This window comes from Dama dama, chromosome 9 (genome assembly GCF_033118175.1).
Source record: "Dama dama isolate Ldn47 chromosome 9, ASM3311817v1, whole genome shotgun sequence".
Taxonomy (NCBI): domain Eukaryota; kingdom Metazoa; phylum Chordata; class Mammalia; order Artiodactyla; family Cervidae; genus Dama; species Dama dama.
The window spans coordinates 49,015,629-49,030,111 of NC_083689.1; the positions used below are offsets into that span (position 1 = coordinate 49,015,629).

The 14,483-nt window shown below is 44.2% G+C and overlaps 1 protein-coding gene across 2 annotated transcripts in view; it reads left to right on the forward strand.

Annotated features, from left to right (window-relative positions):
* PCBD2 (pterin-4 alpha-carbinolamine dehydratase 2) overlaps positions 1–14,483 on the forward strand; it is a 44,497-nt gene that overhangs the window by 2,247 nt on the left and 27,767 nt on the right. For both annotated transcript variants that reach the window (XM_061151335.1, XM_061151336.1), the window contains one exon: positions 696–827. In XM_061151335.1, the coding sequence (XP_061007318.1) occupies positions 696–827 (132 nt within the window). The remainder of the gene's footprint in view (positions 1–695; positions 828–14,483) is intronic.

Sequence of the window (14,483 nt, forward strand, 5' to 3'; positions counted from 1 at the left end):
TGAGGGAGTTTGTCTTACTGATGCTTCTGAGACAACTCACGCCACTAAAGCAAGAGCTCTTTAACCTATAGCCCAGAGGGTGTGTGAACGCCCAGAAGTTATTTTATCAAATCCCCTGTAAATGTGCATTTGTTTTTTCCTCTCTGAGGATTGATCGGTCTTAACTAGAATTGAACGGGGATGGTGAACTCAGAGAGTTGAGACCCATGTGAGTAAGGACTGAAGGCTGCTGAGGTGATGTGGGGCCATCCAAAGAGAGTGGACCAGGAGTTGAGGGTCCGGAGTTCTAATCCTGGTTCTACTGGTGGACTTGAAGGGTTCCTTGGGTGAGTGTGTTACCTCAGTTTCGTAAGTCCTGGAATGTTGGCCATTGGTTATGATCTTTGGTAAGATGTCCAAATAGTCAATCTCAACTTTATCTGTAAGAAACCAGGAAAGCTGAATTGTAAAGTTAGAGGCGTTTGTAAGGGGTGATAAGCTCACATACCATGGAGGCAACTTATTTTGTACAGAGCTAGTCTTGTTTTTATCTCTTTTTGAGAACTTTGTATTTTGAGAACGAAGAAATCAGAGATGGTTAGAAATCGTTGTCCTTAAGACTTTTTTCTGTATCTCTACATAAAGTAAAGAGCTGTACATGTATTTGAATTAACCAAACCTCTACATTTCAGGTATTAAATGTGTTCTTTTCATAGTCAGCAGGTACCCACCAGTTGACTGCAGAGGAGAGGAGCCAGATGATACTTGACCTTAAAGAAGCAGGATGGTTGGAATTAAGTGAGAGAGATGCCATCTACAAAGAATTCTCTTTCAAAAATTTTAATCAGGTAATTAGTACATATTCTTGCTTGGGCCATGGTGTTTTTTTTTTTTTTTCAGTCACCTTAGGCTGTAACTCTTTCTATTAGTACTGGTTGTCTGGTACCCTGTGGATCCAGGATCTAAATCTTTTCTTCCTAAATAATTCAGTGACAGTTATTCTTTCCTTGTTGACAGTTACTGCCACCCAACTGGGTGATTCTCAACTCTAGGGGAAGGGGATGATTTGTGTGATTTGGAAAAATCAGATTCTGAAACCACTGTTGCTCTGATTTGGTGTTGGTTAGGATATGTAATTCCCTTTCAGATTTTAAATAACATTAATGGAGTGTCAGCTTTTTACATTTATCACAAGGGGTCATGAGTAAAACTGGTTGAGAAACATACACCTGCTTGACTGATCTCCCCTAGTTTTCTTGGATGATTGTCAAGTTTTCTTTCTCCTGATAGTTGCATTTCTGCCTCTAAATCATTCTCCAGGCTGCACCCTCTTCTCTGATTGGTTCATTTTCTCTAGTAGCCAGCCCTTATAGCTTTTCTTGAAAGCTGGCCCCTACCTTGAAGATTGAGCCTTAACAGGGGAACTGTTCCATTAGGGCCCCACCCTGTTTAGAAAGTCGTCTCCCATGACTTACCCTTCAGTTCTTACTCCACTGAATTTACATAAGGTCCATGCTTTAGACTGTTCCATGTTTGTTCAGTTAGTTTGGTAATCCTCTGGACAGATTTATTGTTTTTATTTATATTAGGTGTCAGCATCTAGAAGGCAGAGACCATGTTTGCTCAAATAACTGTCTATTGTACCTAACACAGTTCTCGGGTACAAACAAGCATTGGATAAATGCAGACATTGATTACAGTGTTTGCTAGTTTCTGGAAGGGTGTGTGAGGACCAGATTTCCACCAAAGAAACCTTCGACATGTTTTCCTAGTAAACGCCGTTGGCTCCACTGTGCTGCGTGCCCCATTCTGCTCTCCATCCATCTGGCTGCCAGCCTTCTGCTGTGTCTCCCACTGCTGAGGAAGCCTGGACCAAGCTGGCTCCTTGTCCCTGCTGCCCCACGTGCTCGACGGCTCTTGTCAGGGGCTTAGCACTCTGTGGCTGGTGGCAGGGAATCCCATTGGTACAGTAAGCTTGTGCATAAGCTCTAGGTAGCATTTTCCAAGCTTATTAAAATTCTTACATGTGTACGGCCTGACTTCTTTAAGCCTGGGCTAATTTATTGGGCTTGAACATGTGGCTTAAAGTACTTGAGTAGTGTTGCCTAAGGCTCTGCCCATGACTCAGTCATCCAGCCTCACTCTTAACCTTGTGCTCAGGGTACCTTTGGAAGCTGTGCAGGGCATCCTTGATTAGCAGTAATATTATTCACCAGGACATTTAATTAACTTGACCTTTTTTTACCCTGCCTTCACTCACCTTTTAGGAGAAAGAGGCAGATGACAAGAAAATCAGCTGATATCAGGGCACATACTCAGAGAACCAGCCCTGAGACTATGTCCTGGGATCAGTTTTCCAGCTAGGCTCCTGTGACTTCAGCATGTAATGGCCTGTAATGGCAGCTGATGTCATGACAAGTGTCACCGCCCACTACCCAGAGACCACCAGGAACATGGCCATAGCTAAACGAGTTGGGCTGTTGCTTGTTGCAGTGAGGGAGAGCGCTCACCCCATACAGGGGGTGTGGGGCGTCTCAGGAGGATGGTGTAGGGAAAACCTTACCGCAGGGTTTGGGTTGGTGCTAGTGATTTTGGAGTCTTTAAGGATCAGGGCTTAGATCTGGGTTGGATGCTGTCAGAAAATGGGTTCTTCTATGATTCACTATTTTAATAAATCTTATCTATAGGGAGAATGGACTACAGTGGGACCAAAGCTGAAATTGGTAAAGAAGCAGCAGTCTCTCATTAGCCTGGGGTGGGGGTGGGGGTGGGTGTTTGGTATTTTGTGATTTGGACAGTGTTCATGTTTTGTCTGTGTTGAGATATTGCAGAGTGGTGTCCATGATTCTCTGTGTTACATTCTGTTATTGTCATGATTACAGTCATTATTACAGGAATGGTTTTATTTTTGTTCTCATCTTTCATGGTCACAGGGCAATCCTGTCTGATGTTGATTTTCAACACCATGGCCTAGATGTGAGTGCCAGGATGGCTTCTAGCAACTTAGAGGCTTAGGCGATCATAGTCCAGGCAGCTGCCAGGTGTTGGGCTGATTTTGTCTTTTTCACAACTAATGTTTAGAGTGGTGACCCTCTGGCCCTGTTAAATCCTCACTTATCTTTCACTTACTTTTCAATACAGAAAAGGTACATTTTAAATTATAAAGCAATGCTATAAAACATTCAAATAGGGTGGGTATAAATTAAAAAAAAAATTTCCTGTTGCAACTACTTCCATCTTTTTTTCTATCCTCTTGTAGTCTTTCTCCACATGTATAGTTTATTCATAATGTGACAATTGTACACGCATTTAAATTTATAAAAAGTAGTTTAATTTTTATTGTAAATGTAATACTCATTAACGAATATTTATTAAGCACCTACCCTGTGCCAGACACTATTCTGAGTGCACGTAGCTCCCATTCTAGTGGAGAGGTTAGGCATTAAACAAATGAATAGATAGTGTAATTTTAGAAGAAAATGACAACCCACTCCAGTGTTCTTGCCTGGAGAATCCCAGGGACAGGGGAGCCTGGTGGGCTGCTGTCTCTGGGGTCGCACAGAGTCGGACAGGACTGAAGCGGCGTAGCAGCAGCAGCAGCAGGTAGTGATAAGTCATGAGGGAGAGTAAAGCAGGGTATTGGGATGGAGAGTGGTGAAGAGGTGAGCACACTGTTCATGATGGAAGCGCCTGGGGCGGGGACTCTGAGGCCTGAGTAACACAAGGGAGTTCAGCACGTGAGGAGCTGGAGAACGAGCGCTGCGATGAAGAGACAGCAGGGACCAGATTCCTGGAGCAGGAGGGATCTTGACATGACCATGGAAGAGCCAGGAGGCCAGCGTTCTGGAGGGGACAGAAGGGGGAAGGGGTTGAAGAGAGGGAGGGGCCAAGCACTGGAACTTTGTGACCTTGACAAGGAGTTTGAGTTTTATCCTGTGAAAGAAAGGTCTTGGAGAATTGCAGGCAGAGAAGTGCTGTGGTTTGGGTTATGTTCTAAAGAGCTCACCCTGGCTGTTCTGCTGTGAGCAGATGGTGGCAGGGCAAGAGTGGCAGCAGGCAGTGTGGAAGTTGCCATGTAACAGGCTAGGCAAGAGATGGCGGGAGACTGTGGCAGTAGCAGTGGAATGTGGAGAGAAATGAAGGATTTCTCATTTATATTGGAGGTAGGACAATCCAGAGTATCAGATTATATGTGTGGAGAAGGAGAGGGTCAAGGATGATCCCAAGGCTCTGGCTCAAGCTGTAGGGTAAAGGGTGGTGTCATTTTCTTGGCTGAGGAAAGTGGGGCAGAGATCAGGGTAGGGAATTAAGAATCCCTGTGTTGGACATGTCAGGTTTGAGATACTAGTCACCTAAGTGGCGATGTCAATCAGCAGCTGGAGATATGAGATCAGGGTTCAGGCTGGAGATAACAGGGATCCTCCAGAAAGGGTAATTGTGAGAGCACCATCGTGGATGGGATGGGCTGGAATGAGCAGGTACAGGTGTGCTGTGTCCCTTGTGATAGGAAGGAATGCTGAGTGTACGTGTCCAGGTGCAGGTAGGTTGCTACATTTGTCCTGGGAAGAAGAGGTGGTTCTCTCTTTTGATGGCTTCGTTTTTTTTTAAGTGAAGTCATCAACTAAGAATGAGTCAGGGTGGGAGGGAGGAGTGTTGGAGATCTGGGGAAATAGGGAAATAGGCAAGAAACAGTCCTCTTAGAGACTAAGACAGTGCAGGAACTACTGAACTGTGGTTGGTTGCTGAGCAGTTCTCAGTGTCACTGGAGATTTATGGGCAGACATTTAAGGTGAAGATCCTGTGTGTTTTTACACAGGCTTGGAGAAGGTGCTAGTTGGGGCTTAATGAAGGCTGAAGTTTTTTTTTTAATTAATTTCTTTTATTGAAGTACAGTTGATTTACAATGTTGTATCAATTCTTACTGTTCAGTGATTCAGTTTTATTTATCTATATACACATTATTTTTCATATTCTTTTCTGTTATGGTTTCAGTTCAGTTCAGTTCAGTCGCTCAGTTGTGTCTGACTCTCTGCGACCCCATGAATTGCAGCACACCAGCCCTCCCTGTCCATCAGCAACTCCCGGAGTTTACTCAAACTCATGTCCATCGAGGCGGTGGTGCCATCCAGCCATCTCGTCCTCTGTCTTCCCCTTTTCCTCCTGCCCCCAACCCCTTCCATCATCAGGGTCTTTTCCAATGAGTCAACTCTTCGCATGAGGTGGCCAAAGTACTGGAGTTTCAGCTTCAGCATCAGTCCTTCCAGTGAACACCCAGGACTGATCTCCTTTAGGATGGACTGATTGGATCTCCTTTGTTCCAAGGGACTCTCAAGAGTCTTCTCCAACACCACAGTTCAAAAGCATCCATTTTTCGGCACTCAGCTTTCTTCACAGTCCAACTCTCACATCCATACATGACCACTGGAAAAACCATAGCCTTGACCAGACAGACCTTTGTTGGCAAAGTAATGTCTCTGCTTTTTAATATGCTCTCTAGGTTGGTCATAACTTTCCTTCCAAGGAGTAAGTGTCTTTTAATTTCATGGCTGCAATCACCATCTGCAGTGATTTTGGAGCCCCCAAAAATAAAGTCTGACACTGTTTCTACTGTCTCCCCATCTATTTCCCGTGAGGTGGTGGGACCAGATGCCGTGATCTTAGTTTTCTGAATGTTAAGCTTTAAGCCAACTTTTTCACTCTCCTCTTTCACTTTCATCAAGAGGCTTTTTAGTTCCTCTTCACTCTCTGCCATAAGGGTGGTGTCATCTGCATATCTGAGGTTATTGAATATTTCTTCCGGCAATCTTGATTCCAGCTTGTGCTTCTAGCCCAGCGTTTCTCACGATGTACTCTGCATATAAGTTAAATAAGCAGGGTGACAATATCCAGCCTTGACGTACTCCTTTTCCTATTTGGAACCAATCTGTTGTTCCATGTCCAATTATGGTTTATCATGGCATAATTTCTTGTGCTGTATAATAGGACCTGGTTGTTTATCCACCCTCTATATAATAGTTTGTGTCTACTAATTTCAAACTCCTAGTCCGTCCCTTCTCCTCAGCACATCTGTTCTTTATGTCTGTGAGTCTGTTTCTGTGTTGTGGATAGATTTGTGTCGTATTTTAGATGCCACGTATGAGTGATAGCAGGTGATATTTCTCTCTCTCCTGATGCATTTCACTTAGTATAACCTCTAGGTCCATCCATGTTGCTGCCAGTGGCGTTAGTCCATTCTTACGGCTGAGTAGTATTCCATTTTTTATATACACTACATCTTCTTTATTCCTGCATTTGTCGGTGGACATTTAGGTCATTTCTGTGTCTTGGCTATTGTGAATTGTGCTGCAGTGAACATAGGGGTGCGTGTATCTTTTTGAACTATCTTTTTGTCCAGACATATGCTTAGGAGTGGGATTGTAGGATCATATGGCAACTCTGTTTTTATTTTTTTTTTAAAGGAACCTCCAAACTGTTTTTCTTTTTTCTCTCTCTTTTTTTCTTTTTTTTTCAAACTGTTTTTCATAGTGGCTTTACCAATTTACATTCCCACCAACAGTAGGAACAGGGAGGGTTCCCTTTTCTGCACACCCTCTTCTGCATGTGTTATTTGTAGACTTTTTCATGGTGGCCATTCTGACTGGTGTGAGGTGGTAGCTCATTGTAGTTTTCATTTGCATTTCTCTGTAATTAGTGATGTTGTGCATCTTTTCATGTGCCTCTTGGTCATCTGTATGTTTTTTTTGAGAAATGTCTATTTGGATCTTCTGCCCATTTTTGGAATAGGTTGTTTGTTTTTTGTCGTTAAGTTGCATGAACTTTTAACAAGCGCTGAACTTTTGCCAGAAGAGTGCAATGGTGGAATAGGGGGCAAGGAAACTAAAGACATGTGCAGATAAGAGGTCAAAATATTGGACCTTGGAGTCTAAGCTGGTGAGGAGGGAAGTGCATGTTGATGTGAGAGATGGAGAGTGGAGAGGTTGGAGTGTCAACGAATGCATCCTCTTTGCTGCTACTGCTGCTGCTAAGTCGTTTCAGTCGTGTCTGACTCTGTGTGACCCCATGAGGGCAGCCCACCAGGCTCCATCGTCCCTGGGATTCTCCAGGCAAGAACATTGGAGTGGGTTGCCATTTCCTTCTCCAATGCATGAAAGTGAAAAGTGAAAGTGAAGTCGCTCAGTCATGTCCAACTTGTAGCGACCCCATGGACTGCAGCCCACCAAGCTCCTCTGTCCATGGGATTTTCCAGGCAAAAGTACTGGAGTGGGGTGCCATTCTTTGCAGGGCAGTTAATGATGTCTGTCAGCTTTTAAAATACACTTACCCATTGTCTGAATCTACACATTTATTTTCTAGGTACAGTTCCCCATGTATGCCAAATGGATATGACAAGATGTCCACTCTAGCCCTGTGGGCTTGTAATTTTTTATTGTGAGCAGGCATTTCCACATGCATGTGTACACCTTGCTAAGACCATGTCTCCCTCACTGCAGCCCTGCCCTTAACAGGAGTTATGGGAGGCCCACTGTGCTCCATGTTACAGCACCTCTCCAGGCCTTGACTTTATACCCTGGAGGGAATCGTGGGCAGAGCTGATGACCCACATCTCCCTTAAGAGACTTCACTCCACACTGGGTGTTAGCATATATACATTTGGTCTTTGCTGAATATATAGATAAAAAATGTTCTGTTTTGTTCGCTAAGTAGGGTGTGAACATTTTTCAGTTCTTTACATAGTCTTGTCATTTTACTTATAATAAATCTTTCAGAAGTGAGATTACCTTTGTTGGGTGTTACAGTTTTTAAATGCTTTGCTTATGTGGTGAGCATATGTGAAACGGTATCATAAGTTTGCTTTAGAATTCATTTATTTTATTGCTGTAGAAATTGAACCACACATTTTAGAAAGATTTTCATTTACCCTGGATGAAAAACCTACTTCTCAATGCTGTGGGTTATACTAGGTTTTACTATAAAGGAGATTTTTTTTTTTCCTTTCAGACATTTTATTCCAAGATATGGTTAGTTCCAAATAGTTCGCGTGCATTTGGCAGCTCAGATCAGTGCAGATACTTAAGTGACTATAGGTGTGAAAATTCCTGAGGGATCCTCATGGCATAGGTGGAGGAAGTGGCCATGGGTTTCAGCTTCCATCCGCCCACTGTCTTCCCTCGGCGGCGAAGCAAAGGCAATGGTGAGACTCTATGAGTTTTCTGAGCACAGCAGTGCCAAGGCTGAGGCAGGAAGTTTCGACATTTGGAGTGCTTAGACTCAGGGTGGGGTCGGCATTTGTAAAGGAGTTTTGCTTTTCTTTCTCTTCGTGTAGACATAAGGAGGGAGAGGTCTCTAAGTGACATGTAAACGTATTCTGAGGTGTTTGGCAACTGCAGGGTGACTGCATTGAAAGAACGAAATGTCAGTTAGAAATGTGGGTGTGAGCCATCCGTAAAGATACATTTTATTAGGCTCTGTCATGTGGGGACAAGTGGGAAGCTTACAAAATCAGAGGAAATTTTATGCTTTGGAAGCAGGTGCAGAAGGTGAAGCTTTGGAACCCAGGCAACAGCTACCCAAGATGCCAGCAGGTGGAGCCCTCCAGGGCAGCAGCCAGGTGGTCCCGGCAGCATCAGAGGCCTCCCCCCACCACGGGGGAGGCTGTCCATTTCTCGCTCTTGGATACTGGACCACTCTTGTTCAGCACAGAAGCAAACTTGTATTAGGAATAGATAAAGAGTGGGGGTGGGGCAGCTGGCCTAGTTTGGTACCTTTTGAGTGAATGAAGAGTTCTGGGTGGAGGAGATGGGGAGTTTCCACTTGGTGATGGAGAGCACTTTTGATTCAGGAGCTTTGTGAGAAAGAACTGTAGTTCTCTGCATTCCTGGAGGAGCTCCTACCTTGTCTATGCTTTATTAGGTAGGCCTGCCTGCAGGGCATTCGATTTTGTTAGACTCTTAGGAACTCTTAGGAACTGGCTGATGCTCAGCCAGGTTTAACCTACAAAAATGGCTCTTTTGTTAGTACATGATTCAGTCTAATAGCTGGTCCAAGTGGAGTATCTCTCTCAGGGCAGGGTCCAAGCTCTATTCGCCCTATATCTTGTTCATCACATTTTGGTTAATCTAAGTGCTGCCATTAAAAGATTTCAGGCACTGGGGTGGTGCGAGGCTTTCAGAATGGCCTAGACTGTGGCAGCGGCAGCAGTGGGGGGAGGTTTCTGTGTGTCTAGCCGCGGTAGCACCATATGTGAGTTTGGGGTTTGTAAAATGGTTTCTATTCCTGTGCCCGGAGCTCCTGCTGTAAAACAGTTGAAAGTTACTGTCGCTGACTTACTTTGTAAAGATGTTTTATTGAGGAATTTGATAATAGGCTTATGGTTAACATTTTGAAACACTTAGTGAAGTCAAAGGCTCGTTGATACCAGAAGACAGACAACTTTTAATGAAAATCTTAACAGTCCTCAAAGGATGTGGGTGGAGGTCTCAGGCGCTGTCCTTGTGAAAGAATTAGTTCAGGTTTTATTGTTCATTGTTGTGTGCACATCAAAGCTATGAGTCAGTAATGCAGAAATATAAATGTCACATTTGAGCACTCTTGAAGGTGGTTGTTCACTGCCTGGTGAAGGTAGAGAAACACTTCAGTGGGAATGTTCCTGAGGCTTCAGCACCATGGAGGTTAGAAAGGATCATTTTGCTTTTAAAGTTCAGACTAGTATCTGTGTGTCCAGGAGCCAGGTAAAGTGAAAACTTGTCTGAGTATCACACCAGTAGCTTGCTCATAACATGTGCCCACAGATGGGCTTTGTTAGCCAGTTAGAACCCTGAGAAAGTGTTCATAGTTATCATTGGAGTAGAGAGTAGAGATGCTCACATTTATGTAAAGTTTTTGGTTTTCACTTTGACGTTGTTCCTGGAGCCCTGGGGAGTCCTGGGAAGGACACGCTGATGTTGTCAGGTGGTGGCTGGGATGTTGGTTTAATGTCCATCAAGATAGGGAAATTAGAGCCTAAAATGTTGTCATTCAGAGTCTTGCTTCTGCTGTTTATGTCATAGAATAGGTTTAGGCCTGATGTGTATTTGTAAAAACACATGTGATAGATAGACGAGGGGAAATGTAAAACAGGTGTAAAAATGCAAATATGATACCACACTGCAATGAGAAAACGCTGTGGTCATTACACCGTCCTTTAATAAAAATGGACTTTTAACTGCATCGTTTTTTTCTTAGTCGTATAGTAAATCTTCTGTTTACACAACTTTGCCTGAGTATTTTGTAAAAGTCAAACAGCCAAGAAATATAATTTCCTCAAAAGTCTTTGTCTTGCCCTTTTACAGATGGCGTAAAATCAGGTGTGTAAAAAATAAAAAGCAGTTTGAGCTGACGTGAAAGGTATTTCAGATTTATGCTTTGCAGATGATATTGGTATGATTAATGCATTCATTGCTTTTTTTTATTGCTTTTCACAGATAATGTACATGATGCATGGAAAATGTTGTGGGTTTAAATCTTTGCCAGGTTTAGACTGTGAATATCAACAGATGTTATCATATAAGTACTATAATTATTATAAAATAAAAAATTTGTCATGAAATGCATTGACATAAATTTCATTTATGTAAATTGCTTTCATTAGTATAAAACCTTAGTGTAGCTGTTAGGGTTTGAGAAGCACTTTAGATGAGATTAACTTGGTATAATGTGGTCACAAATGGGCTGCTTTAAATTTAACTGACAAGAAAATAACACTCAAAAGTTAGGAAATTACTGAGGCATTTGATTTTAGCCTGCGTGGCTGGTACCGCTTAAATAGGCTGAATATGAATTAATAACAATGGACTGCTGGCTCGATAATTACGGAAAATAATTTAAAGGAGACCTTAAGCAATCACTTAAAAATATTTTGGTCATGTTCTTTTCTGTGTTGCTTTGGTATGCCCGTCCATTGCTTCAGTGCAGCTATTATCAATAGTGTTCAGGTCTGCACAGCAGGAGTTTGGTCAGTAGAGTTTTGGTGTGTTAGAGCCGTGACACAGAAACTTGGATCCAGCTGTTCTGAAATACAGACCTTGGGTGCCTGATGAAGTGGCTTTATCGACCAGTCCGCTCTTCTGAGCAGCAAATACAGTTCCGCGCTCACGTTTCTGTGGCCAGGTGGTGTCCAGCGCTTCTCCGACCTCAGGAGGCCCGTGGCCCGCCTGAGCTCACCCTGGCTCTGAGCTCTCAGGGTTCTGCTCTTTTCTGTGTAACCTTCATAGAACAGAGCAATACACCCTCTCCCCTGTCTTGCAGGTAATTTATTGTTATCATATTGCCCTTCTGATCTAGACTGGATTGAGCTATTCTGACTAGTTCACTAGAATTAGTCTCCCGAATTTTACAGAAGGACACTGAACCAGACTGAGATCGTGGCCCGGCCGTGGTCACTTAGGGTCGCGTCACAGTTACTAGGTGCCAGACTCATCTCTGGTTCCCTTAGCAATGTTTTTAGATCCTACTCTGGTATAGAAAGGTGTTTTGTTTTTTTTTATTTCCTCCGTGTTTTCCTTGTTTTCCAGGGATTGCCTGTTGGATTACTCTTCTGCCTTAAATGGGTTTGACAATACTTCCCTGAGAGAGGGACTGTTCACCAGCTAGAACAAAGCTGTCCTTGTGTGGGAGCAACCCAGATACCACTGTTGAGCAATCGGAGGTTGTGGAAAGTGATTTAAAGGAGACCTTTACATTTATCTGCATAGTTTAATTATATTGTTAAAATCAGTCTTATCAAAATAGCAAATGCTACTAATGAATCAGTTTGCTCCTGTGCTCTCAGCTAGTAAGGCAGGATTGTGGCTTTCTGCTGTATCATTCATCAGACTGGATTGAAATGCCTTGTCCTTGCCACCGCAACCCTGGCCATGGACGTGCACCATGTGCCCGGAGCAGGCCCAGTCGGGGCTGGACCCCACGTGATCTCCCCACTGAGAGCCAGAGGGCCTGTCTCTGGCAGGATCAGTGAGTGTAGCGAGATCTCTGGGCTGGCACCCACTGAAGGACTGGCACTGTCTAGGCCCAAGGCCTGGAAGGAGGAAGATGCAGAAGAAATACCTGATTTCGTCCCTGCCCAGAAGAGTTGCCAGTTTTGTTGCGGAGGAGGAACATCTGACTTGTATAAGATATGGATAGTTGATCTTTGAAATTGCCATGCTAACCAGGCCTAAAATATGAAATACTAAGATGCTGAAAGAGGTGTAATCCAGGAAGCCCGCCTGGAGTGGGGGCAGGTGTTTGATAAATCTGAGAGCTTTTATAGAGGGCAGGAGTTACGGGGGAGGGGTCAGCAGGTGGCATAGGTCAGGGACGAGGAGCAAGAGGGCACGGCTTCCTGTGACATGTGGGGGTGGTAGGGCCCTAAGACTGGTTCAGTTAGCTGGGCTGAAGGCTGGCAAGGAGGGTCCTTGTGGCACTCTCTCCCTCTTTGAGCATTGCCTCAGGTTTAAGGTCTCTGTAAGCAAACTCTTATCATTCTGTCTTTCCTACAAGGAGATTTCCTAAGAGAAACCTGTTTGTTTGTCTCAGCTGGACCACCATTCTCTCAAGCCCCCAGGCCTGAAACTGAAGAGTTACCTGGGTGATCAGTCACTAGGAACCGATCTGATGGCTTCCCGTCTGGGTGCACCTCCGCTCCCCCTCACTGTCCTGTGGGCCGTGGCCTTCTCCTGATGCTTTTTGTCTCTAGGCCCTCTGCCTTCATTGGCTTTCGTGCTGCTTCATTGGACCAAGTTGGTCTCTGCTCAGAAAATCCCAGTTCCTTCCTATTAGGTTTTCTAGGGCATCATCTTCTCAGAGGATTTCAAAGCCGCCTGCAGTCTCTAACCTTACCTCTGGAGGCTGTTAGAAATTAGAATGGGAAGGTACCTGAGTCACCCTGGTCACCCCTTCACTGAGGAAGTGGGGGAACCACGGGTGAGGAGTAGAAGCAGTAGTGTCCACAGTGGGGCTAGAGCTCCTCCCTGACTGTTTCGGCTCCTTTCTTTCCTGCCGTTCCCAAGCTGTTTTTCCCCCTCCTACACTGTACCTCACCTACACCTATCCTGCCCCCATCTGACGACATGCTACACATTTTGAGAAAGGTTTTTTTTTTTTTTTTAAAATCTTAGGCACTGAACACTAATAAACAGTTACTGTGCACTTACTGTAGGCCAGACACAGTGCTAGACACGGCGGTGCTTTGGTGAGCAAGACAGGTGTTTCCCCCATTTCCATGGTGCTTACAGTACAGTAGGGGAGAGAGAGCGTAATCGGAGAAAACAGTGCACATGTAACTGCCCACTGTGATAAGCGCCATGAAGGAACGTCCTAACTGTTAATGCTTAATGAACACTCAAACTTTGGGCCAGGCATTATGTGGTGAGGACTTCACATGTATTTATTCATTTAATCCTCACAAATCCCTATCTTCACAGAGAATATTTGATTCATTTTACAGATAAGGATATGAAAGTTTAGATTAAGGAACTTGCCCAAGGCCCCACAGTGGAGTTGGGGTTTGAGCCAGGCAATCCCTGCGTCAGTTTGTTGGTGTGGATACCACCTCTCCTGCAGAAAAGAGAGAGAAAAATGTGGGAGAGAAAATGGGAAAACCAAATTTAGCTGGAGGAGAGCTGTCAGGGAAGACCTCTTTAAGGAACCAATAAGTTGATGCATTTTCTTTTTCTTTTTATTCCTTTGTCCATTTGGTATTTTATTTGCATGTGTGTGTTGCATCCCTAGGAAAAGAATATCAAAATTTTCTTTCGTTTGTTTTTATTTTGCTTCTTATGATGCCAGCTGAGGTTGTCAGTGTAAGGAAACCAAATGGGCAGTCTGCCATATTTTTAGATCTTTGAGTATCACATCAAATCTGGGACTTATGACTGCACACTTGTTTAACCTGTCCATGAGGTTAACAATGATTTTCCCAGCTCTGTGATAATCAGTGATTTCAAATTTGCCAGTGTAACCATTCTTCCTTACTACTGTTAGAAACTGGACGATGACTTTGGAGCACAGTCTAGTAAGAACCTGGTGTTTGCATCTCTTTGGCTTCATCGATGTTCTTAGAGCATCAGCCAAGACATTCATGTACATAGGACATGTGGCGGCACAGAAGGGTGGCAGGAAGAGGACAGGAGGGGTGAGGTACAGTGTTATGGAAAGTGGGCACACTGTGTGGGGACTTAGAGGATGATGTGGAAGCAGAAGGGGACAAAAGTCACACGAGGGGAACAGTAAGGAGGCTGTTGCATTCGTCCAGGTGAGACATCATCGCTGGGTGGACACAGCGGGAGATTGTAGACTGGGGAGTGACGGAGGGAAGCAGAAAGGTTTGGAGGCTGGAGCTGCTTTCAGTTCTTTACATGAGCAGGGACCAATGATGCCACACATAACTCTTGCAGGGCACAAAAATATCAACGGAAAACCCAAGTTTCCCTGAGTAGGGAGGAATGGTGAGGGTGGTGAGGAAGAAGAGCAGGGGATGTTAAGAACGA